The sequence below is a fragment of the Microcaecilia unicolor genome, chromosome 2, assembly GCF_901765095.1.
Source record: "Microcaecilia unicolor chromosome 2, aMicUni1.1, whole genome shotgun sequence".
Lineage (NCBI taxonomy): Eukaryota > Metazoa > Chordata > Amphibia > Gymnophiona > Siphonopidae > Microcaecilia > Microcaecilia unicolor.
In genome coordinates this window covers 266,606,380-266,632,309 of record NC_044032.1, presented here as the reverse complement: position 1 = coordinate 266,632,309, position 25,930 = coordinate 266,606,380, and the positions used below count along the sequence as shown (strand labels likewise).

Here is a 25,930-nt window from a genome sequence, read left to right as displayed (position 1 = left end):
ACGCACATCAAAAATGGAATTAACGCCTGAGGCACACAGTAGCCGGGTGGTAGTTCCAATTTGATGGTTTGTACACAAGTAGGCGCCTACACACCTTAGTAAAAGGGACCCTTAGCCGGTTAAATTTGAGATGGCCAAAAAATATATATTCAATGCCGGTCATCAGAAATGGCTCAGCACTGAATATCTGGGGTCAGTGCCGCTCATGGCATGGATGCAGGCTGCCTCCCATGGTCTGAATATCAGGTCCTTAGTGACTATGTTTTAAAATTGCCCCCTGTTTGGTCACAAACATGCAAATAGACCTTTTCAAGCACATACAATGTGTATGCGCAGACACACACACACACACACACACACACACACACACAGAGGCTGTCAGAGCAGATGAGGATCTTATTACAAGGAGCGCTTTAACCTGTGTCTGAAATAATGCAGATGTATACACCAAATCCATGCTGCCAGGAAGGAAGAGTGGTCCAGGCAACTGACACTAACGTTCTCTCACTCACAACCACACACCAGGAGCGATGTGCAGGCCTGAGCAATTATTCACTCTAACATGGAAATGTGTTCACTATAAAAGGAGAACTCTTATTATAACAGGGGACACGCCTTCTCCTATACAAGGAAAGTGCATTTGCCATAACAGGACGCTGGCAGCAGCACAGGTGATGTGCTAAAAATAAAAACAGTTAAAGAGAAAGAAAAAAGGCAACAGAATTTTAACTACTTCCTGGGCTGCTCCGGCTTTCACTCATCACAGAATTGTACAAGAGAGGGCTGGAAGATGCCTCAGGTGGTTGTCCGAAACGATGGAAAAAAGGGCAACAAGGGACCTCGAGGCCATCTAAAATCGGAGGAAGACTCTTTTGCAGTTTCGCCAATCTCAGAGCCATGGCCTCAGGGGTACCAGTCTGTATAGGGAAGTGGGAGAGGGATCCATACCTTGTAACTCTGAAGCCCTGCGCTCACGGGCCCTGGCTTTCTCCACAGCATCAGAGAGCTGATCCTGAAGGTCCACTTCTTGACTTCCAAATCCATTTCCCAAAGGTAGAGATATATCTGCAGCAGTGACACACTTTAGGGCTGTATTCTCTGGTGGTGTCTCTAAACCCCCTCTCTCAGCAGCATGTCCTTCCTGCAAGCCAATGAAAATACAGAAGAAATAGCTAATATCCACTTGATGTTACTCATCATCAAAACTCAAACAATATCATGAAGAAAGTTCCTGGTTAGATGCCCGCATCTAGATGTCCACTCCTCAGGCCTGCCAGAGATTTTAATTTTTATATTCTTTATATACTGCCTTTCTGAGGTACAATCAATTTACATATTGCATTCAAGCGCTTTCTCTGTCCATGGTGGGTTCACAATCTAAGTTTTATACCTCAGGCAATGGAGGGTTGCCCAGGGTCACAAGGAGCTGCAGTGGAAATCAAACCCAGTTCCCAGGTTCTCAGCCCACTGCTTTTACCAATAGGCTACTCCTCCACTCCACTGCAATGGTATGCTACCAAGGCAATGTTTGCAGTCGCTGGGGAGAAGGACTTCGTTCATTGTGAGGGAGTGACTCCTAGGTGGCTGGAGTCAGGCCCAAGGTTGTAAGGTTCCAAAGCCCAACTGTGTATGTTTGGGGGGATGGGGTGCACAGGAATATAAAACAGATTAAAAAAAATCTCTGGGTAGGATAATGGCATCAGATCCTAGTCTGGTTCCAATTGAGCTGGCAGGAAACGGAGCAGGAGAAAGACTATCGGGTAAAAAAAATCCTGAAAGACAAACCAGGAACAGGGAGGACTTCAACAGTAGAGATGTCTGAGTAAATGGCAGTCCATGTGTCTCAAGTACAGCCAGCATCACCTAGGATAGGCCAAGTCACTCTTTGTTTCACCCCTCCCCCATCCTCAATTGTGTATCTGCAGATGGAGTTCCCTAAGAAAAAAAAAAGAACTCTATCTCCAGACATGAATTGGAGTGGCCCAGTATGTTCTTGGGAGGGTTTTTTTTTTATCCCATCTCTCTGTTTAAGCAGGAGGACATCAACCCTAGTCTTCAAGGGCCATAAATAGACCTGGGTATCGGAACAGCCACAATACATTTTTAAAAGATGTACTTGTATACAGTGGCTATAGATTAACATTAATTTACATATGCTGGCTAAGAGTGTGCAATTTGAGTTCCCAAGTCATTTTTGTGACGTGGTCAACCAAAATAGTTTTCAACCTACAAATAATACAATAAAAAAAAAAAAACAGAATGCAAGAAAAGTATCAATATCATTCAACAAGTACAACCATAAGCCTGGGAAAACAAATAGGTCTTCAAGCACTTCCTAGAAGAAAATAAAGATTGATGTTCTACAGGCAAATGATTCCAACAGTTAGGACCCATAATCCTGAACATCCATGTCAATCCCCTTACCTTCAAGGGTTTATAGATTGCTACTGGTGCTGCTGCAGCCGAAATTTCCAGCACAGTCTTTTGATTGTCACCTTCCAACGATCCCCTAGAAGCACTCTGTGTTGTCAAGTCTTTGGGTCCTTGCCCCTCTTGTGGATAATTGTGATCTCTTTCTGCTGGATATGGGGACTCCAAAATACAAACTTTGAAAATGTTAGTTGGTTCCGTATCACTACCAAGGAATTCTGTCCCTTCATTTGGTTCTATCGTCCAGTTCTTCCAGTTTCTAGAGTCTGTTTCTGTAGAAGATGTGGTTGTTGACCCAAAATATTTCTTGATCTTTTCATCAAATCCAATGCTTTCACTATTTGTGTCTTCTTTACTATCTAGGCTGACCTTCTTTGTGTTCTCACCAGCACAGATTCTCTGTTGACACTCAAAGGCCACCTTGAGTTCTCCAAAACCTCCTGATTCAAGTTTCCTAATAGAATGAATTGGAAAGCTACTTCCACTTAACTCTTCCTCCAGAGACACAGGTTTTTCTTCTTTTAGAGGAAAGTTTGTATTCATAAAATTGCCTAATCCTTCTTTCATTTGTGTTGTCTTGTAAGAACTCTCTTCCAAGCAATATTTTGATGTGATACCTGTAACTCCAGGAGCAACAACCATTATATGTTGCTTGTATCCAGACCTCATCTGATAATCTAGGTCACCAGTGATATCTTCCAATATCTCTCTATCTTTGTCTTTGTTTTCAGACTGTTCTATGCAAGCTTTTATTTCTTCTGTATAAATGCCCAAATGTTGTTCTATTGACTCTCCTTGACATAGAGACTCTTGAATGACTTTGCCCAAATCTTTTCTAGCTATATCAGTTGATCCAGTTCTAAAACTGAGCTGTACAGGGCCATCCCAACCCATTTTACGGTACTCTGGCTCACTGAATCTGCTTCCCTTATATAGATCTTGCTCCAATAATGTCATATCTTTAAAGCCAACCTCTTTTGATGAACCTACTGTTTGCTCATTCTCCTCCGCCAGTTCAGGTTCCTCTAGGACTATGTCCAAAGGAGGAGTAAACTTTCTAGATCCAACAAAAGCTTCAAAATTCTCTCTTTGCTCATTAATGTGTATATCATCAAATCCAGGCTCTTCCTCTTGTTCCTCTTTGATGACAACAAGTTGTTGTTTGAGTAGGTGCATCTCTAGGAGGTGCAGGACTTCTGGGTCCAATTTGTCTGTGATATCATGACGTCGTCTCTCTTCATCTGAATCTTCTTTGCTGTCTTGGTCATCTGAGCACTTGGTTGGACTGTCTGCCTGCAAATATCTGTCTCTACTTCCTTCCTTATTTACTTTATTGTTATAGTCTTCTTCCAAAGAGTCCTCTTCCAGCTGGTGGGAACTGCTTGCTCTAAGAAACCGTAGCTCCTGTTGCACTAGGTCTGTGCTCCATAGCTGCTTGTCTGCTTCCATGTTCACATCATCTTCTGTTTCTGAGCTTCCTTGTTGCTCTTCATCTCTATCCTGATTGAAACACATTTCAGAATAAAACATTTTAGGTTCTGGTGCAGTTTTAACAACTATTGATCCATGACACATTGCAGTTTCCTCTGTTTTCAAATTACTTAACCCTGTTGAACAAACCTCTTGTATTTCCTCATCTAATGTCTGGTCGTACTCCATATATGCTTCCTCTTCCTTTGGGAAAAGCTCACCATGCTTCATTTGGTTATGTTCTCTCCCTTCATATATAATTGGCTCTATGACTTGTTCTTCCAAATCATGGGATGACACTGCCCTTGGAAATTCACAGTGTATCTCCGTGCCTACAGACATGATAGAGGCTGTGAAATCCTGACTGGATTCTTGTTCTGGATGGAGATCTAGGTGATCACCCTGACCAAAACCAGCATTTACAATGAAATCTCTTTCAAAAACAAAACTCTTGATTTCCAAGTTGCTGAAAATCATTGTTTCCTCCTCGCCTTTGCAGAAAGGTTCTTCAGTGACCAGCTCCATCTTGCAGTATTCTTGAAGATCCTCATTCATGTCTTCTTCCAGGATCTGAGCTGCAGGTACCTGTAACTCATTGGTCAGTGCTAATTTGGCTATGAGATCCCTTGTATCTGATGCATGTACATCAATTTCTGAAGTATAGCTGAAGGGCAACCTGCTCTCCATGCATTCTTCTCCAGTTGCTATGGCACACCCTTTTTCATTCAGAAGTTCTGGTTTGTCTAAAACTGTAGGAATTTTATCTATGTCATTGCCATTATTGGCATTCAAAATTTTCTTTTCATGTCCCTCTTGATCACTACCTGAACTTTTGCCTAATTCTGTATCTGTGTTCATCTTTTGCATCTCTAAGAGATTCTTGATATCTGGTCCCAAAGTATCTCTCCCTCCATCTGAGTCCATATCACTCTCTTCACTTTGGGAGCACAACCCTCTCTCATCTGCTTCAAAGCCTGCATAGCATGTCATAGCTTCTGTATCCTTATCTTCTGGTTCCTGAATATCATTTCTTGCATCACCCAGGGGTTCTTGATTTTCATTCTCTGTTTGATCTCCTGGAGCTGTGAGCTCTTCTTTTTCTGAGGTGCATTCTCTTCCAACATCATTCTCAAACATGGCAGAGTCTCCATAATTTATTCCGAATGGTGTACTTATCTGCTTGAAGTCAAGCAGTTGCACTACCTCTGACATCAGATCACCCCCTGGAGTCAACAGCAGCCCTTCATCTTGGAAGTCAACTCCCTCAAATGGATCCTGGTTATTGTTGATGCGGTCTGCAGACTCTGCCTCACCCCTGGCGTCTAACTCCATGGAGCTCCATTCATCAGCCCTACTGAGTTGTGCAGAATCCTGGCCGCCACCACTAAGACCTTCCATCTGGTTTATCATGAAGTATTGTCCATCAACCTCATCTCTGCTTGTGATGGCTTCTTCTTCGTCTGGAGAGCAACTCAGAGGAGTATCTGAAATAAAAAGTATCAAAGAAAGACGTTAACATTATCTTGCACACTGCTTAGTACATTAGATTATTGGCAGCTGGGTGTTTTCTGCCAAATATGTTTATTGAATTTTTCATCATTGTGAAACAAATATTACAAGCCTTTTTTTTTTAATCATGAATCTCTTCAATCTGGAGTCCCCTTATCCTGCTTCCCTCCCCATCTCTTGTAAAACATTCCCTGAGTGTCCATCTTAATGTGCACTTACTATATTGATATAAAGCAAAGTCACAGATAAAGAAGCGCTGTCAGTATCCTGTAGGTAACTGCGAGTCTTTCCATACATATACATACATATTTCATATCAGTTCTAGATGGAGGCCGTGAACTCTCGCAAGACTACTGTGAGATGTTGCAGCTGCTATTTTGATTCTCGGAACTGGCACGGGCAACAGCGCTGCTGCCCAAGAGAGAGAGGTGCTGCCATCGGGCACTGTCTGCGACCAGATGGTGGTACATTCTTGTGTTTCCAATTTTTAGCCAGAGCTAGTTTGCCTGCTGCAAAAAAGTGGATTTGCCAACAAATGGGCCTCGGCCTTAATGTCTGGACCTTTATAATGTAGTAGACAGTTATCCATAGACAAGGGATATGGGATTTGCAACACTTGTTATAATTTATCACATAGTTCAGTACAGAATAAACCAACATTTGGGCATGTCTGCCAAATATGACTAAAGCTGTCTCGCGTCCCATAATCCCTCCAATACGTCATTACCTTCTTTATATATTTTAAAACAATTGTTCTGGGGTATAATCAGTGGCGTACCGAGGGCGGGGCAGTGGGGGTGGTCCACCCCAGGTGCACACTGGAGGGGGGTTCAGGGAGCAGCCACGCGGCTGTTGGCTCCGCCGGTTCCCTGCTCCCTCTGATGTTATTTCCTGTTCCGGGGCAGGGAACCAACATGGCGTTGCAATAATATATAAATCCTCCTTCACAGTGGTACCTATCACTAAACACACATCCTCAGCAATTGAAATTCTGGCATGTAAAATCACAGACACAATACTAGCTGACCAACTATGTATTAACCTCTTCTACCGTCCGTCCCCCCCCAGGAAGCTGGACAAACACTTAAGACGAATTCATGGATTTTGTATCAAACATCTGCATCAATCAACAAAATGTCCTACTACTAGGAGGACATTTACACCTAGAAAAACAAAATGACACCAACACCAGAATCCTAATAAACTTCATAAACCAATGGAACTTTAAAACAGCACAAGGCACCTCTTCTCACACAAAAGGACACTAATTAGACCTACTAGCTCACAGATTCTCAGCAAACAACTATCACATATTAGAAAGGGAAGAGGTAATATGGTGAGACCACAGCAAACTAACTTTCACGCTACAATGGAAAGAAAACAAAAAGAAAAGTGAACCAAGAACACCACACACATTCACAACCAGAAGGAAAGTAGACTCCAATACCTTCTGGACAATAACGATGAACGAACAGAACAACATAACACCTAAGGATATACATTTCACGAGAAATTGGAATGAAGCATGTGAAAACATACTAAACAAAATAGCATCACTCACAACAAAAACAAGAAATATAAAAAAACAACCATGCCCCTAGTTTAATGACGAGCTACTACACATGAAAAAACTGTGCAGGAAACTTGACAGAACATGGGCCAAAAACAAAACGGACATAAATAAATCCATATGGAGACAAGCTATAAGAAAATACTCAAACAGCGAAAAGAAGGCTAAAGCAGAACACCACAGCACATATGCAAACCTTGATCAGGCTTATACGAAAAAAAAAATATTTGAACTCATGAACAAACTTCTGAAAACCCAAGACATAATGGCATCAAATGAAAAACCACCAGCTGCAGATGAGCTTGCACAATATTTCAAATACAAAATAAGATCAAACTTAGCAAAACCACAAACATCCTTCACTGACTTCCTACAAGACTGCGAAACAAACAACATCCACACCATGGCAGACAGATCATGGTCCACATCTAAACCACCCGCACTAAACACAGTAAAGAAACTATTGACAAAATACACACATGCATACTAGACAACTGCCCCAACTATATGATGAAAGATCCACTGGACTAGTTCATCGAGCGCTTCACAAAACACGTGGAGGGCATAATCGAATGTCGCCAGCCAAATAGATCGCCGGCGATCTATGTTGGCCGCGGCGCTACAGCTGGCCGGAACCGTATTATCGAAAAAGATGGCCGGCCATCTTTTTTGTCGATAATATGGTTTAGCCCGGCCAAATGCTGTGGAGTTCGCCGGGTTTGAGATGGCCGGGTTTGTTTTTCAGCGATAATGGAAAGTTATGTCGGCCATCTCAAACCCCGGCCAAATTCAAATCATTTGGCCGTGGGAGGAGCCAGCATTTTTAGTGCACTGGCCCCCCTGACATGCCAGGACACCAACCAGCCACCCTAGGGGTCACTGCGGTGGACTTCAGAAAAGCTCCCACGTGCATAGCTCCCTTACTTTGGGAACTCAGCCCCCCCAACCCCCCCCCCAAACCCACAAATGTACTGCACCCACTAAAATTGCTCCAGGGACCTGCATACAGCCTCTAGGACTTATTGCTGCTGTATAACTTTGGCACACCAGTTCACACCTGAAGACTAATCTCTCTGAAAAAGTCCTTTCTTGAAATAACCACGTTTACTCACAGTTAACTGCAGATCAGAGGTTGTGCCCCACTGGCAAAGAGTTCCCTGGTACTAAGATTAGCAGTAGGTCAGAGCTGGCACAATGGTGTACAATGCCCTCTTTCAGCACCATTCAAGGTAAGAACTACGTTCTCTAACGTGGGTAACACAGGAAAGGGAACTAAAACTGGCTTACAAAAATGGCCACTACCGCATGGACTACAACAGGAAACAAAACAGGGCACACTCTGACCCAGTTAACAGGGGGGAAAAGCACCATGGGAGTAGAGCCCAGTACCCTACACCCACCACAATGCATTGCTAATGTGACTCTGCAGGGCACCTAACAGAAAAGGTGTCACACTCACCCGAGAGCCATATCGCAACTAGGGAAAGGCTGTCGGAGGATACAACACATTCTGCTGTCATGGAGGTGGGTATGGCATTTGAGGCTGGCATACAGGCTGGCAAAAAAGGTTTTTATTTTTATTAGTATGGAAGGGGGTTGGTGACCACTGGGGGAGTATGGGGAGGTCATCCCCCATTCCCTCCAGTGGTCATCTGGTCAGTTGGGGCACCTTTTTGAGGCTTGGTCGTGAAAATAAAAGGACCAAGTAAACCCGGTGAAATACTGCTTAACGCCGCTTTTTTTTTTCCATTATCGGCGAAAGCTGGCCATCTGGTAGTCACGCCCATGCCCGCCCATGTCCCGCCTTTGCTAATCTACCGACACGCCCCCTTGAACTTTCGCCAGCGAAGCGACGGGAAAGCGGCGATGCTGTCAAAAATGCCGCTTTCGATTATAACGATTTCGCCGCTTTTAAGAAATCGCCAGCCATCTCCCGATTTGTGTCGGAAGATGGCCGGCGATCACTTTCAATTATAAGCTGGATAGTAACATAACATAGTAGATGACGGCAGAAAAAGACCTGCATGGTCCATCCAGTCTGCCCAACAAGATAAACTCATATGTGCTACTTTTTGTGTATACCCTACATTGATTTGTACCTGTCCTCTTCAGGGCACAGACCGTATAAATCTGCCCAGCACTATCCCCGCCTCCCAACCACCAGCCCCGCCTCCCACCACTGGCTCTGCCACCCAATCTCGGCTAAGCTCTTGAGGATCCATTCCTACTGAACAGGATTCCTTTATGTTTATCCCATCGCATTCATGTTTATAAAAGGACAATTCCCAGCAAACAAAGGTGACATAGTACTAACCCCAATCCCCAAAAACACAAAAAACAAAATCAGCAACATCACAAACTACAGACCAGTGGCCTCAATACCACTATTGACCAAAACGATAGAGGGCCTTGTAGCACAACAACTAATGGAATATCTGACACAAATTACAATCCTTCACAACTCCCAATCAGGCTTCAGACCACAACACAGCACAGAAACAGTCATAACCATCCTGATAATGAAGTTCAGAAGCTTAATATGCCAGGGACAAAACATATTACTATTACAATTCGACATGTCAAGTGCATTCGACCTAGTAGATCACACAATACTAATGACCCTGCTCGACAATATGGGAATTAGTAGAGCAGTAGCAGCATGGTTCAACGGAAGAACAAATGGCTAGAAATGTGAGGAGGGGTGGCAAAATTTTCTTCAGGTACAGTGGGGGAAATAAGTATTTGATCCCTTGCTGATTTTGTAAGTTTGCCCACTGACAAAGACATGAGCAGCCCATAATTGAAGGGTAGGTTATTGGTAACAGTGAGAGATAGCACATCACAAATTAAATCCGGAAAATCACATTGTGGAAAGTATATGAATTTATTTGCATTCTGCAGAGGGAAATAAGTATTTGATCCCCCACCAACCAGTAAGAGATCTGGCCCCTACAGACCAGGTAGATGCTCCAAATCAACTCGTTACCTGCATGACAGACAGCTGTCGGCAATGGTCACCTGTATGAAAGACACCTGTCCACAGACTCAGTGAATCAGTCAGACTCTAACCTCTACAAAATGGCCAAGAGCAAGGAGCTGTCTAAGGATGTCAGGGACAAGATCATACACCTGCACAAGGCTGGAATGGGCTACAAAACCATCAGTAAGACGCTGGGCGAGAAGGAGACAACTGTTGGTGCCATAGTAAGAAAATGGAAGAAGTACAAAATGACTGTCAATCGACAAAGATCTGGGGCTCCACGCAAAATCTCACCTCGTGGGGTATCCTTGATCATGAGGAAGGTTAGAAATCAGCCTACAACTACAAGGGGGGAACTTGTCAATGATCTCAAGGCAGCTGGGACCACTGTCACCACGAAAACCATTGGTAACACATTACGACATAACGGATTGCAATCCTGCAGTGCCCGCAAGGTCCCCCTGCTCCGGAAGGCACATGTGACGGCCCGTCTGAAGTTTGCCAGTGAACACCTGGATGATGCCGAGAGTGATTGGGAGAAGGTGCTGTGGTCAGATGAGACAAAAATTGAGCTCTTTGGCATGAACTCAACTCGCCGTGTTTGGAGGAAGAGAAATGCTGCCTATGACCCAAAGAACACCGTCCCCACTGTCAAGCATGGAGGTGGAAATGTTATGTTTTGGGGGTGTTTCTCTGCTAAGGGCACAGGACTACTTCACCGCATCAATGGGAGAATGGATGGGGCCATGTACCGTACAATTCTGAGTGACAACCTCCTTCCCTCCGCCAGGGCCTTAAAAATGGGTCGTGGCTGGGTCTTCCAGCACGACAATGACCCAAAACATACAGCCAAGGCAACAAAGGAGTGGCTCAGGAAGAAGCACATTAGGGTCATGGAGTGGCCTAGCCAGTCACCAGACCTTAATCCCATTGAAAACTTATGGAGGGAGCTGAAGCTGCGAGTTGCCAAGCGACAGCCCAGAACTCTTAATGATTTAGAGATGATCTGCAAAGAGGAGTGGACCAAAATTCCTCCTGACATGTGTGCAAACCTCATCATCAACTACAGAAGATGTCTGACCGCTGTGCTTGCCAACAAGGGTTTTGCCACCAAGTATTAGGTCTTGTTTGCCAGAGGGATCAAATACTTATTTCCCTCTGCAGAATGCAAATAAATTCATATACTTTCCACAATGTGATTTTCCGGATTTAATTTGTGATGTGCTATCTCTCACTGTTACCAATAACCTACCCTTCAATTATGGGCTGCTCATGTCTTTGTCAGTGGGCAAACTTACAAAATCAGCAAGGGATCAAATACTTATTTCCCCCACTGTATATTAGTGAAAGGAAAATGACTAAAAAGGGAATTGTGAGACTAAAAGATACTGCGAACCGCTATGTGGATAATGATGAAGAAAAAGCAAATTTGCTAAATAGATACTTCTGTTCTGTTTTCACAGAAGAAAATCCTGGAGAAGGACCGCGATGGACTGCAAAAAGTACAAATGAGATTGAAGTGGATAGAGCACCATTCACGGAAGAGAGTGTGTATGAACAACTTGAAAAGCTAAAGGTGGACAAAGCCATGGGGCCAGATGGGATCCACCCCAGGATATTGAGGGAGCTCAGAGAGGTTCTGGCGGGTCCTCTTAAAGATTTGTTTAATAAATCCTTGGAGACGGGAGCGGTTCCGAGGGATTGGAGATCGGCGGATGTGGTCCCACTTCACAAAAGTGGTGATAGGGAAGAAGCTGCAAACTACAGGCCGGTAAGCCTCACTTCGGTTATTGGAAAAGTAATGGAAGCGATGCTGAAGGAAAGGATAGTGAATTTCCTGGAAGCCAATAAGTTGCAAGATCCGAGACAGCATGGATTTACCAAAGGGAAATCGTGCCAAACGAACCTCATTGAGTTCTTTGATTGGGTGACAGGAGAATTGAATCAGGGACGAGCTATAGACGTAATCTACTTAGATTTCAGCAAAGCTTTTGACACAGTTCCCCACAGGAGGCTCTTAAATAAACTGGAGGGGCTGAAGATAGGACCCGAAGTGGTGAACTGGATTAGGAACTGGTTGACGGACAGACGCCAGAGGGTGGTGGTGAATGGAATTCGCTCGGAGGAGCGAAAGGTAAGTAGTGGAGTGCCTCAAGGATCGGTGCTGGGGCCGATTCTGTTCAATATATTTGTGAGTGACATTGCCGAAGGGTTAGAAGGTAAAGTTTGCCTATTTGCGGATGATACTAAGATCTGTAACAGAGTGGACACCCCTGAGGGAGTGGAAAACATGAAAAAGGACATACGGAAGCTAGAAGAATGGTCTAAGGTTTGGCAATTAAAATTCAATGCGAAGAAATGCAAAGTGATGCACTTAGGAAGTAGAAATCCACGGGAGACGTATGTGTTAGGCGGGGAGAGTCTGATAGGTACGGGCGGAGAGAGGGATCTTGAGGTGATAGTATCTGAGGATTTGAAGGCGAAGAAACAGTGTGACAAGGCGGTGGCAGTAGCTAGAAGGTTGTTAGGCTGTATAAAGAGAGGTGTGACCAGCAGAAGAAAGGGGGTGTTGATGCCCCTGTATAAGTCGTTGGTGAGGCCCCACCTGGAGTATTGTGTTCAGTTTTGGAGGCCGTATCTTGTTAAGGATGTAAAAAGAATTGAAGCGGTGCAAAGAAAAGCTACGAGAATGGTATGGGATTTGCGTTACAAGACGTATGAGGAGAGACTTGCTGAACTAAACATGTATACTCTGGAGGAAAGGAGAAACAGGGGTGATATGATACAGACATTCAAATATTTGAAAGGTATTAATCCGCAAACGAATCTTTTCCGGAGATGGGAAGGTGGTAGAACGAGAGGACATGAAATGAGATTGAAGGGGGGCAGACTCAAGAAAAATGTCAGGAAGTATTTTTTCACAGAAAGAGTAGTGGATGCTTGGAATGCCCTCCCGCGGGAGGTGGTGGAAATGAAAACGGTAACGGAATTCAAACATGCGTGGGATAAGCATAAAGAAATTCTGTGCCGAAGGAATGGATCCTCAGGAGCTTAGTCAAGATCGGGAGGCGGGGCTGGTGGTTGGGAGGCGGGGATAGGGCTGGGCAGACTTATACGGTCTGTGCCAGAGCCGGTGGTGGGAAGCGGGACTGGTGGTTGGGAGGCGGGGATAGTGCTGGACAGACTTGTACGGTCTGTGCCAGAGCCGGGGTTGGGAGGCAGGGCTGGGGAGGTGAGGATAGTGCTGGGCAGACTTATACGGTCTGTGCCTGTGCTAGAGCCGGTGGTTGAGAGGTGGGGCTGGTGGTTGGGAGGCGGGGATAGTGCGGGGCAGACTTATACGGTCTGTGCCCTGAAGAGTATAGGTACAAATCAAAGTAAGGTATACACAAAAAGCAGCAAATATGAGTTATCTTGTTGGGCAGACTGGATGGACCGTGCAGGTCTTTTTCTGCCGTCATCTACTATGTTCAATAGTTTCCTAAGGACCAGACCCTACATCATAAAAATGTTGGGGGAGTAATATAGCAGACAGCAGTTTCCCCAGTCTCAGCCAGAGACCTTTGTAGTTCTTTTATGTGAAATATCTTTTGTCAAATAGAACAAGAACAGCAAACAGTACTCAAGAAGGCAGGTAAAGGCAGTCAGGCAGATCAGAATGAAATGCAACTAAAATGACAATACAGTTTGTCTTCCCTCCCTATCCACCCTAACCCCCCCCCCCCCACTCAACCTCCCCCCCCCCCCCCAACCTTTGTCTTAAATACCAATATCCAAAATGTGACAGACCATGCACTGTAGAGCAGTGTTTCCGAAGACCAGTCCTGGAGTACCCCTTGCCAGTCAGGTTTTCAGGATATCCACAGTGAATATTGTGAGCAGGATAGCAAGAGCACTACAGTGAGCAGGTGGAGGAGGAGACAGGAGGAGAGTTTTTCTCCCACGCTAAGGGACCACAAGTCCCAGATTCCCCCTGGAGGAAAAGTTCGCCCTCTGATGGAGAAGAGCTCGATAAGAGAGCAATATAGGAGAGAGAACCACAGTCCCCAGAAACCACCAGGGCAAGGTAAAGCTCATGACTCGCAGGAAGCAGAAGGGCAAGGGAATGATTGGGAAATGTGTTCTAATCAAAGTGATGAGCAACACCTGCAGGAGTCAGGGGTGGAGGAGGCTATGGAGTGGGATAAGAATGGGGTAGAGGAAGAGAAAGGGGAGGGAGTAGAGCTGATGGATGTCTCCACTCTAGCCTCCAAGGAAAAGGTAAAAGCTTTATGGGTCAGGTTGTGGCCAGATCGGTGTAAGAAGGGGGAAGAAAGCATAATAAAGTTTGGAAGGAAGCTGTGGAAGAGCCTTACTAACAAACTCCCTAAGGCACACGGCAAGAAGCATTACTAGGGGAGCGGACTGTAATAAGTGAACCAGAGTGCAGGCGACCCAGGGTTTGAAGGCTAGGATTACTGTGGTGCCTGAAAACTCTATGTGTAGCGATATTGAGCACGGACTGTAACCTTGAGTACGAAATGTTATCTTAGAATCTGAAGAGAAGGAATGAGATGGGGTTAAAACACTGCTGATGTGAAGCAGGATTGTGTCAAATGTTTTCCTGAAAATAAATTGATTAAAGAACAATTCGCTTGAAGAGTTTATCGCTGCCTTCTGGTTTGTTAACGGCAAAACTCCAGCGGTTTCCTTTGCTGTTCCGGAGAGAGTGCAATACAGAGCCTACTGCCCCGGCACAGAACTCTGGCTACACCCCAGGGAAGCAAGCTAAGCAGGAACCACCTGGGTCCCAGTGGGAAGGGAGACCAGGCGTGACAATATAGATGAGATTAGTTTGCATGCACTGCCTCCATTATATGCAAATCTCTTTCATGCATATTCATTGTGGATATCCTGAAAACCTAAATGGCCAGGGGTACTCCAGGACCAGACTTGGGAAACACTGCTGTAGAGGACTGAATTCCCAACTCCATCTCAGTACAGCTCATTTATCCAGTGCATTTAAAATGGCAGAGCAAATCCAAGTGGTCAATGTATTCAATAGGATATCCAGATTTTAGAAAGCGCTTCTTGGCAGGGTATCCACAGATAGCCACTCCATAACCAAGAGGGCATGCAATTGATTGTGCCATAACATCAGAGAAGGCGGAATGTCTTTAATCCAGAGCAAAAGGATGCAACGCTTGGCTATCGATTGAGGCTTTTCTTAAAAACAGACTTGAGACCTGAGTGCCCTCCTCAGTGTCAATCATATTATCCAGGAGACTACTGTGTGGAGTAGCAACCCACTATTTATGGTACATATGGCTCAAATGGTCCCAAAACTGTTGAATAAGAACACACTCCCATATGCAGTGATTATAGGAAGCATCCAGATGGCCAAACAAGACAGGTCCTATCCATGGGAAAGCCCATTTTATTTGCTCTCGAAGGATGAATATAGTAACATAGAGGCATATTTTCAAAGCACTTTGGGAGGCTAAGTTCCATAGGTTTCTATGGAACTTTGGGAGGCTAAGTGCTTTGAAAATGAGCCTCATAGTAACATAGTAGAAGACGGCAGAAAAAGACCTGCATGGTCCATACAGTCTGCCCAACAAGATAAACTCATATGTACTACTTTTTGTGTATAGCCTACCTTGATTTGTACCTGTCCTCTTTAGGTCACAGACTGTATAAGTCTGCCCAGCACTATCCCCGCCTCCCACCACCAGCTCTGGTACAGACCGTATAAGTCTGCCCAGCATTATCCCCGCCTCCCAACCACCAGCCCCGCCTCCCACCACCGGCTCTGCCACCCAATCTCGGCTAAGCTCCTGAGGATCCATACATATATAAGAGAAGCTTATAATGTAATTCCTGGAATTGTGCACTCTCCACCAGGTGCAAACTTTCTTTTAAACTGTTCTGAGGATAAGGTCCAAAATCTCTGTCCCAAAGGGCTGCCACCCAAGTCAGTGGGGAGGAGCCCAGCTGTTTTTTTTAAGGTTTCATAGCAGCAGACCAGTAATCCTTTAGTAACTGCTGGTTCTGTAGTTCTTTTAAAGCAATCTTAGGATGTATCTACAAGATTTACGGAGGAGGGATCTTACCATCGGGTTGCAGAGTCGGCTCTTTGAATTTTTTGAGGATGTCTGTATCCTTGCTTCGTAATCAAATCCTTCCTGCTAGATTGCATAAGACCATAGCACATAAGTGGAATGGAGAAATGGGATTTGGGTTGGAACCCACTGATATCTGACAGGCACTAGAAGCCATACCTAAGGTGGTACAGAGCATGGCTTCAGGGAATGCTCTTTTCGCTCAGTTACTTGAGCGTATTTCTCACACATGCAAGCCTGGCATTCTGTTTTTTGCAGAAAATGTGGTATCCTAGAAGATACAATAACCAGTGCACTCTGGTCTTGCTCACAAATTCAATCTTATTTTGGGTCTATTATGGGCTACCTGAGCAGTGTACTCCAAAAGCGGTGATGGCTAACCTGCTGGGGATACCATTTGGGAAGGTAGATAGTGGTGGGACCCTGGGGTGCAGTGGACACTTATTGCTCCTTAAAGCCTGTGTGGTGGGGAAAAGACGTATTACGCAGCATTGGTTGCAGGAGCATCCTCCTTCCTTTTGCTCCTGGAGGGATGCGTTTCATAATCTTTTACATATGGAGGCTCGAGATGTGCACTACACTTTCAAGAGGCAGAGAGCATGCAGCTTAGTACTCAATGAATTGCACATGTAAGCTTTCATAGAAGACCGGTATATCTACACAACATACATACAAAATGGGGGGGGGGGGGGCAGGGAGGTGTTCAGTTTTGATCATTTGGGTTTGGTAACGGTCAGAGGAGACAAGGGTACCACAACGCAGGAGGCCATAAGAGCCCAGGCCTTTGGCACTTGAGGAATGCCTAATGGTCACATATTTGGGCAGTTGGTGGGGAAAGAGGGAATGAAGATGGGGGGGGGGGGGATTTCGATCTATACTATGTTCTATCAAAAAGAAATATATGGTTACCAATCCACAAACAATTTTATTGTCATTTTCTTTGCTGTTGACAGTGGAATGTTATGTATTCTGTTTTCTATTTGTTCAGTAGATAACATTTAATTGGTAAAGCAATCTTAGGATAAACAGTGACCTTTCTCAGCAGGTTGCTTAACCCGTGACTACTAATTCTAGAGGGACAATCTGATAGAGGCCTTAATATGGCCCTAACATTTCCACTTTATAATCATGAATCTGATTGTACGCTAGGGGAATTTCGATACACTGACATTTTCTTATAGCCATCCCCCACTCAGTGTCTTTCAATAACTTTTTGGCAGCCCAGGGTTATGCACATTTAGACCATTTCTTTAAATTTCCCTCATACAACAGCTTGGTTTTTCATCCACGAGTATTTCAATCAGCTCAGCTACTCTGAATGGACACAAAAGTACTCAATTTTACTTATTGGGAGCCTTCAGCTAATTAGGAATTTCTAGGACAATGAGTAACAAGACTTTTTGGTCTGTTAATTACTTTTTGACTATTTTTATCATTGTTCTTTCATGATGAAAGTGTAGAGCAGTTTGTGGAGAACAGTGAAACAAATTTCTACTATAATACGAAAAGAAATTAATGCTAACCTGGCTGATATTCAGCGCCATTTAACCGGTGGCCATGTAAATAATAGACGGCTAACCGCTAATATTCAAGCGCTTCGCCAGCTAAGTTTAGCAGCCAAATCAGACCGCATAAATAGAAGTCCTATCTCTGGCCACTATAAACTTTAACCTGCCAGCGCTGACTATTGATTTAGCCAGTTAAGTTGAAACCAGCCAAAAAAACCCAAAAAGGATATTCAATGCCGGTCATCGGAAATGGCCTGGCATTGAATGTCCAGGCCCAGTGCCAATCGCGGCACTTAGTTGGCCTGCCTCCCATCGGCTGAATATCTACCGGAACATGTTTTCTAAAACATTACAAAAGAAAAGATATGAGAAAAAATTAAAACTTTAAAAATCCCATGCAATGCAAAATCAAGCCTTCAAATTTAAAAGAGGAGTGGGGGCAGGGGGGGCAGAGCAAGGAGGAAAGCAGTAATGAAGGAGTAGCCTAGTGGTCAGTGCAGAGGCCTTTGAGCCTAGCAACCTGGGTTTGATTCCCACTGCAGCTCCTTGTAACCTTGGGCAAGTCAGTTAACCCTCCACTGCCCCAGGTACAAACAAAACATAGATTGTGAGCCCTCTAGGGACAGAGAAAGTACCTGCATATAAAAATAAAAAAAAGTGTACAGTGTTGTGTACATCTAGTAGTACTATAGAAATAATTAGTATGCACTAGTATAAAGAAAATGCCAGTAGCTTTTCTGTTACATGATACAGAATGTACAATAAGAACTCAAAGCTTTATTCAAGCACATTCCAATTCCTGTTCTAGACTCATTGTCATTGGAAGGAAATTAACACCAGCACAAAACACATGCTTAACCGCTTCCACTCTGCAGTAAAGTGAAGCAGATCAGAGCCAGAAGTCACAGAGCAGAGACACAAGGATTCATTGTTAACACAGCAAGTTTTGCAAAACAAGAAATCCAGATTCAAATGTGAGCAAGAAGAATGTAGACCCACAATGGAACCCCACAAGGCGAGATGTAAAACAAGCATGGTGCACATCATTTATGTAGTGACTTTTGTGCTTCTAAGAAAACATGGGGAAAGTAAGGTAACCAGCTCCACGTGCCAGGCACAACCCCAACACCACAAACACGGAGAGAGTAACCTGCTACAGGTGGCAGGTACAACAACCACAACACCACAAGCATGGGGAGAGCAACCCCACCTGGCAGGAACAACCCTGAGAATCTTCCTGGCTAGACTAGATGGGTGGTAGTACTTTTCATCTGCCCTCATTTACTACGGGACTCTATTTTTTCCCATTTGTAATTTCTTCCCAGCAGTTACTGAATTAGAGGCAGGTAGAGAAGGAGGGAAGGAGACCGGAAGAAAGAAAACATGCATTACAAAGGAATGAGTCAGGAGGGAGGAGGTGGCAACCTGTGCCAGCTGACTAGCAGCAGTGGCAGATCTGGCTCTGGGGCCTTGTTTAGGCACTGGCTTGGCTCCAGATCCTCCAAACTTTTTTTATATACCCCGATACTACTTGTAACACCCACTCCTACCCCCACCCCCAAATATCCCCAAAAAGATACTTTGTTTTCATTTCCAGAGTTTAAAAAATGTATGAAAAGTATAGAGGGTAGAGTTCGGTTTGTGCTATCATTTCTGTGAGTGTGCTTGGTTAGGCTGTGCTGTCCTATTTTTAAGTGGCGTTCTTTTATTGTTGATTATTATCATTTGTTTTATTGTAAACCACCAAAGTCTTTTTTGGCTAGGCCGTATAGCAAGTTTTACTAAAGAAAAAATATAAATATAAAAGCCTCACAAAATAGCAGCTTACAGCCAAAAATGATGTGTACTTCTAGCAGACAATGTGCCCTCTTCTCCTGCAGTTTAACAGAGAGATGAGAACAGGACTGTGCATGCTGCTACACGCTGATCCTACACACACATTCTTCTCTTTGGGACTTTTTTTTATTATTTCTTTTCTCTCTCTCTCTCAGCTTCACATTTTGTGAATTCCGTCGCCCCCTGCTGGAAAAGGACTGGACTCAGCCACGCACTCCTTCAGGACACCAAGCACAAACTGCAGCAAGAAGCACTGTAGCTGAATTTAAGAAAGCATGGGATCTGTTAGGGAGAGGAGGAGATAGTGGATGGGCAGACAGGATTGGCCATTTGGCCTGCTGTCCTGTTTCTATTAGGATGCACGAATGCCATTAACATGTGTTATTAGTAAAATGATACATGTTAGTAACCCTAGCTGATAGTTCATGTGGGTTCACAACTGTAACCAAACCTTAAATTTAAACTGAGCATTCTTGGTTGAGATCCATAGTAATAAACATCTCTATCAGTCCTGAGCAGCCATCCTATTCACATCTTTCTGCATCTTGTTTTTGTAACGAGCGAGTCTGAAGGATTACCAAGAGAACAAAGTTGCATATGATAATTGCAAATCCCCCTGCCATCTCTCTCCAACATATTCCAAACAAAATGAAAGCGTGAAGGCCTGCAGCATGACACAAAGATGCATTTCTACTCCTGCAAATTCAGCCAAGAACCTGCTCTCCTGGAACACGAATCACGGGCATGGATGGATTTGAACAAAATTTGGTAGAAAAATATGGAAATCTTAGTGAGACTCTTATCAAATTTGAGTGAGATCTGTCCATGCAGAGGGCCAACACACAAATATGGACGGACAGCAAGATAGAAATGGCCAGTTTACCAATCAGGGCAGTTACTGGACAAAACAGAGCCCAAGGCAAAGGATGATTTCAGTGGCCCCCTTGTCCTTTTGGGCTTGTGTACTCGCAGAATAACTCAAAAGGGTACCATGACACCCACTTGGCTTGGTGCCCAGAATGTTCACCCCTGCCAAAAATCCACCCACTTGTCGCAAGTAGTTTTCATGAGTGATAAAGAGCCCAGAAAGCATAAGGCAGCTGCATCTTTAGGCCTGATCAGGACCCAGGAGGAAGGCGGGGGGGGGGGGGGGGGGGGGGCAGATGCAGCAGGACAGGAGACAAAAGAGAGAAAGAGACCTACAGAAAATATGGAAGACAATGAGAGAGTGGAGGGAGGGGAAGACAAGCAGAAGAGACTGCAAATGGAGGGGAGAGTGGAGTTGAAGGAGAGAGAGACTGGAGGAGAGTAACAGGGTGGCAGCAGGGAAGAGCAGGGAGTGCGCACTCACCAAGGAGAAAATGTACTTTACTTGTATTCCTGTCAGCTATCAGATTATTGGAGAGAGAGGATACATGGTGAATAAGCCCCAACAGATTTTTCAAACTCCTGACATAATAACAAAGGGTGCATGTCACTGATGAAACTGGTCTAAATATGTCTCTGAATTTTAAAACATTTGTGATGAGTTTTCTGTATGGATGCCATTAGCTTTTCCATAGCTGTCATTTTCCAAAGTTCATGAAGGTCACCTGATGACTTTCTATCCTCACATCATGTACAACTCAGCCGCCATCAGTAGCACTTCTACCAATTTTGACTTCATTTGAGACAGAGAAACTGCAGAGTAGTGACATGGTTAAAAATGACCAACTGAAGTGCACAAGCTTGCAAGCCTTAGATCTGGCAGAAAAAAATCTCATGGCTGCACTAAACTCTCTTCTGGGCTCTGAAGGTCTCCTCTTTCTCCACTGTGGTACTTGCTCCAGGCCTATCCCTCCTTTAGCCCCTCGCTATCCTCCGCCAGACCACATCATTATTCCGCCTCTCACGCAGCCAACACCACAGGCACATAATCAGGACTTCTACTATTTGGGGTTTATTGATTACAAAAGCTTGATATATTTATTTATTTATTGGGCTTTATTAACCGCCTTTATGAAGAGATTCACCCAAGGTGGTGTACAGTAGGTACAGTTTAACATCAAACTTACAATTTTGTTAACAGCATAGCAATAGTAAAATGTACATGTATAGACATAAATACAAATGAAAGAGGAAAACTTGAAAACAGAAAATTGAAACTTAAGGCTAAGTGGGAGACCTATGAGAAGCAAGTTGCAGTAGTCTAAGTGAGAGGTGATAAGAGTGTGGATGAGGGTTCTGGTAGTGTGCTTAGAAAGGAAAGGGTGAATTTTGGTGATATTATAGAGAAAGAAATGACAGGTTTTAGCAGTCTGCTGAATATGTGCAGAGAAGGAGAGAGAGGAGTCGAAGATGACCCCAAGGTTACGAGCTGATGAGACAGGGAGGATGAGAGTGTTATCCACAGAAATAGAGAATGGGGGAAGAGGAGAGGTTGGTTTAGGGAGAAAATAGTTTACAAAAGTCAAAAGCATATCTAAAGAAAGAGAAGAAGAAAAAAAAAGATAAAGGAAAATAATAAAGGGAACAAAGATGAGAAGAGAAAAAAGAAAAGGGCGAGGTCTCCTAGTCAGTAGTGTAACAAGGTCAACCCTTAAAGTCTAGGGTGGCCAGAGGCAGGCTGAAATAACTGTTTTGATTTTTATCTTAGGCTTTGCAAAGGCAGATTCAGTTCTGGTGTCGTGGCAGTTTATTCCACAGGATGAGACCGGCATAGGAAAAAGCTGAATAATGTGTAATATTAAGGCGGGGTTGAATGTGTGAAGGAAGGTACAGAAGGTCTTGTTGTGAGGACACAAATAATCTAGAAGGAGAATAAAGTATTACATGTCAATGTTTGTTTTCCAGCTAATGGAGGGCTTCTTTAAGGGGACAACAATTCAGCATTTATCAGTGTTCTTATGCCACAAGTACCATTGCTGGAGATCTTTTCTGGATGAATCAATTATGTATAACTGTGTCACTTAGGTGTCATCAACATTAAAGAATGACATGGGGACAAAGTTCCTCCTCATCCCTACAACAGTATAAAATCTCATTTGTGCAAAAAGCAAACAATTGTCTTTTATTGAAAGTGATGGAACTATGTCAGTGGAGTTCAGAGTTTGCGGGGACGAGGTGAGGATGCGGACAAACTTTGTCCCCGTGTCATTCTCTAGTCAGCATAGAAATGGCACAAAAACTTAGTGGAAGATATAAGATAAACTAGGGAAAGGTGAAAGAATACAAAGAAAAGTAGTATTTTTCCAGAGTTTATCTAATAAACACCTTTTTATTTTGCACTGGGGATGTTTTATTGGGGATTATGAACCCAAAATCATTAGCCTTATACATGCCGACAACATTTAGTGCACACGCTCTGCCTGGAGAGCAGGTTTGGGACATGTAAAATGCACAATGCAGCAGAAAACTGTCTATTCCAAAGACAGACCCATACCATAGAGGGGCATTTTCGATATGATGTCAAAGTTTGAATTTGGACGTTTTACACAAAACGTCCAAATCCAGAACAGGAAAGAAGGTAATTTTCTAAAAAGAAAAACTTTTTTTTTTCTAAAATACTATGGACGTTTTATATTTTGGACGTTTTGTTTTTTGGTCCATTTTCAAACAAAAAAACATCCAAATGCAAAACGTCCAAAATAGAGGAGTGGCTTAATGGTTAGTGCAGCAGGCTTTGATCCTGGCAATATGGGTTCAGTTTCCACTGCAGCTCCTTGTGACCTTGGGCAAGTCAAATGCACAAGGGGCATTTTTGGATATGACGTCTAAGTCTGAATTTGGACGTTAAAACATCCAAAATCAGAAAAGGAAAGGTCATTTTCTACAAAAAAAGTCTCTCTTTTCCTTTTGAAAATGCTGTTTGGAAAATGCTGTTTGGAAAAACGGTTTGTGATTTGGATGTTTTATTTTTTTGGTCCATTTTCAAACAAAAAATATCCAAATGCAAAATGTACAAAATACACAAGAAAATCCACAATAGAGTGAAACCATTCACATGTTCTAAGTGTGGTAAAAGCTTTGGTTGTAATGTAAATCTCAAGGTGCATCATAAAGTCCACATGGGAGAGAACCCATTTGCATATATAGAGTCTGGTAAAAGCTTTGGTCAGAAGGTAAACCTCACAATGCACCAGAGAATACACACGGGAGTTAAACCATTTACATGTCCTGAGTGTGGTAAAAGCTTTGGTTGGAAAGAAAGCCTCACACAACATCAGAGAATCTACATAGGGATGAAACCATTTACATGCACTGAGGAGGTAAAAGCTTCAGTTGCATTGGGACAGGTAATTAGGGAATGTACATTCTTGCTATGAAGTATGGAAAAATAGCACTCTGGTATTTAGATATATGTAATGAGACCTCCTTTTCATCTATAGATCTGAATTCAAAGCCCAAATCTACTGATAAACAATAGACACAAGGCTCAGATGTTATTAAAAAAAATAGAAAGCTTGGCATCAGGTAGAATAGTGGAAAAGTGACATCCCAGGAAAACAATAGGGCATCCTTTGGGGCACTGCAGTGGACTTTATAAAATTCTCCCAGGTACACATCTCACCACTGCTCCCTTACCTTGTCTGCTGAGCCCCCAAAACCCACCCAGAACCCACTACCCCCAACTGTACACCACTACCATAGCCCTTACAGGTGAAGGGAGCACCAATATGTGGGCACAGTGGGTTTCTGGTGGGTTTTGGAGGGCTCACAGTTTCCTCCACAAGTGTAATAAGTAGGGGGAGGTAGAAGCTTGGGTCCACCTGTCTGCAGTGCACTGCACCACTACTAGACTAATCCAGGGACCTTATGCTATTCTAATGGACCTGAGTATAACATCTGAGGCTGGCAAGTAATATTTGTAATCATATTTTGGGGGTGGGTGGGAGGGGGATAATGACCACCAGGGAGGGAGTAAGGGGAGGTAATCCCCGATTCCATCCACTGGTCATCTGGTCATTTGGGGCACCTTTTGTGTGGAGTAGAGGAGTAGCCTAGTGGTTAGTGCAGCAGACTTTGATCCTGGGGAAGTGGGTTCAATTCCCACTGTAGTTATATTTTTATAAAAACAGGTCTAGCTCAAAATGTCTAAGTTTTAGTCCTGGATGTTTTTGTTTTGTTCCATTATGGCTTTAAAACATCTAAGTCTTTGGAACGCCCAAGTCCCACCATGAACATGCCCATGGCACATCCCCTTGAGATCTGGATGGACTTCTGAGAAAAACATGTAAAAAGAGGTTTCGAAAATACTGATTTGGACATTTTTGTGAGAAAAACATCCAAATGCAGACTTGTGTCACTTTTTGTATGTTTTTCTCTTTTGAAAATGAGCCTGACAGTAACTTAACAAATGACTTTTGAGCAAACATTTTCTTGGTGTGATAAATTATTTTCTGGTTCTTAACCAGTGGGGCCCGAACCCTCAAGGGGCACAGGAAGAGGTCAGATGGAGTGCAGAGAAGGGTCTTGAAATCTAGCATGAATTGTTTGTAAACTGTCATTTTATTCAACATCCTTATGAACAATTTATGTAGCACTGTGGTTTTAAGTGTGACTTCTTTGCTAGTATAACTGTATACTACTGTAATTTTAGCGATACGTTAGCATGGTTAGAGTCTAAGAGTTAGCGAGACTTGTAGCTATCTAGAGTCACTAGTGGACATGTGCAGGGTCGTAGCTTGCTAGGCCGGTGTAGCTGCACAGGGTACAGGGCACAGGGGAATCCGGGGCACCAAAGCTGCATCCAGTTCATTGGCTTCCCTTGCTGATGTCACACAAATGGGCAGGGTGGGAGTGCGACAGGAGCACTTGGAAATGTGTCACACAGAGTGTGCTTGCGGCTTGTGAGGGTCTCACTGATCAGTTAAAAGTGTGCAGGAACCAATAAAGGTTAAGATCACCTGCTTTAAATAACAAGTACCTAGTGAGGTCTTTAGATGGTTTTGTAGACTGTAGGGTGAATAGTGGGAAGACAAAAAGCACAGAGATAAGAAGGTTGTGTCTTATAAAACCACGCTGATGGGTCCCCCTGCACCCAGATTCTATTGTAACAATATCTAAACATGGCACCAGCGCTGACCATGCAGCAAGATCAAAGAATTATGCCTGAACAAACCCCACCTGATTTCCATCTTCCGGTTACAATGGGCACTGACGAGACTCATTTTGAAGGAGTCAGAGACGGGGAGGGTCAAAAGCAAATCGGAGAAAATATTTCTTCACTCAATGTGTAATTAAGCTCTGGAATTCGTTGCCAGAGAATGTAGTAAAAGCAGTTAGCTTAGTGGGGTTTAAAAAAGGTTTGGATGGCTTTCTAAAGGAAAAATCCATAGACCATTATTAAAATGGATTTGGGGAAAATCCATTGCGTATTTCTAGGATAAGCAGCATATATTGTACTGTTTTGGGATCTTGCCAGGTATTTGTAACTTGAATTGGCCACTGTTGGAAACAGGATGCTGGGCTCGATGGACCTTCGGTCTGTCCCAGTATGGCAATACATATGTACTTAATCAGGGCTGATGCAAGGGTATTAGGTGCC

The 25,930-nt window shown here is 43.7% G+C and overlaps 1 protein-coding gene across 4 annotated transcripts in view; it reads right to left on the bottom strand.

Moving 5' to 3' along the window:
- The window catches only part of LOC115463527, a 161,391-nt gene that overhangs the window by 98,329 nt on the left and 37,132 nt on the right, over nucleotides 1-25,930 (bottom strand). For all 4 annotated transcript variants that reach the window (XM_030194121.1, XM_030194123.1, XM_030194120.1 and 1 more), the window contains 2 exons: nucleotides 2,425-5,384; nucleotides 949-1,141 (listed from right to left, as the gene is read on the bottom strand). In XM_030194121.1, the coding sequence (XP_030049981.1) occupies nucleotides 949-1,141; nucleotides 2,425-5,384 (3,153 nt within the window). The remainder of the gene's footprint in view (nucleotides 1-948; nucleotides 1,142-2,424; nucleotides 5,385-25,930) is intronic.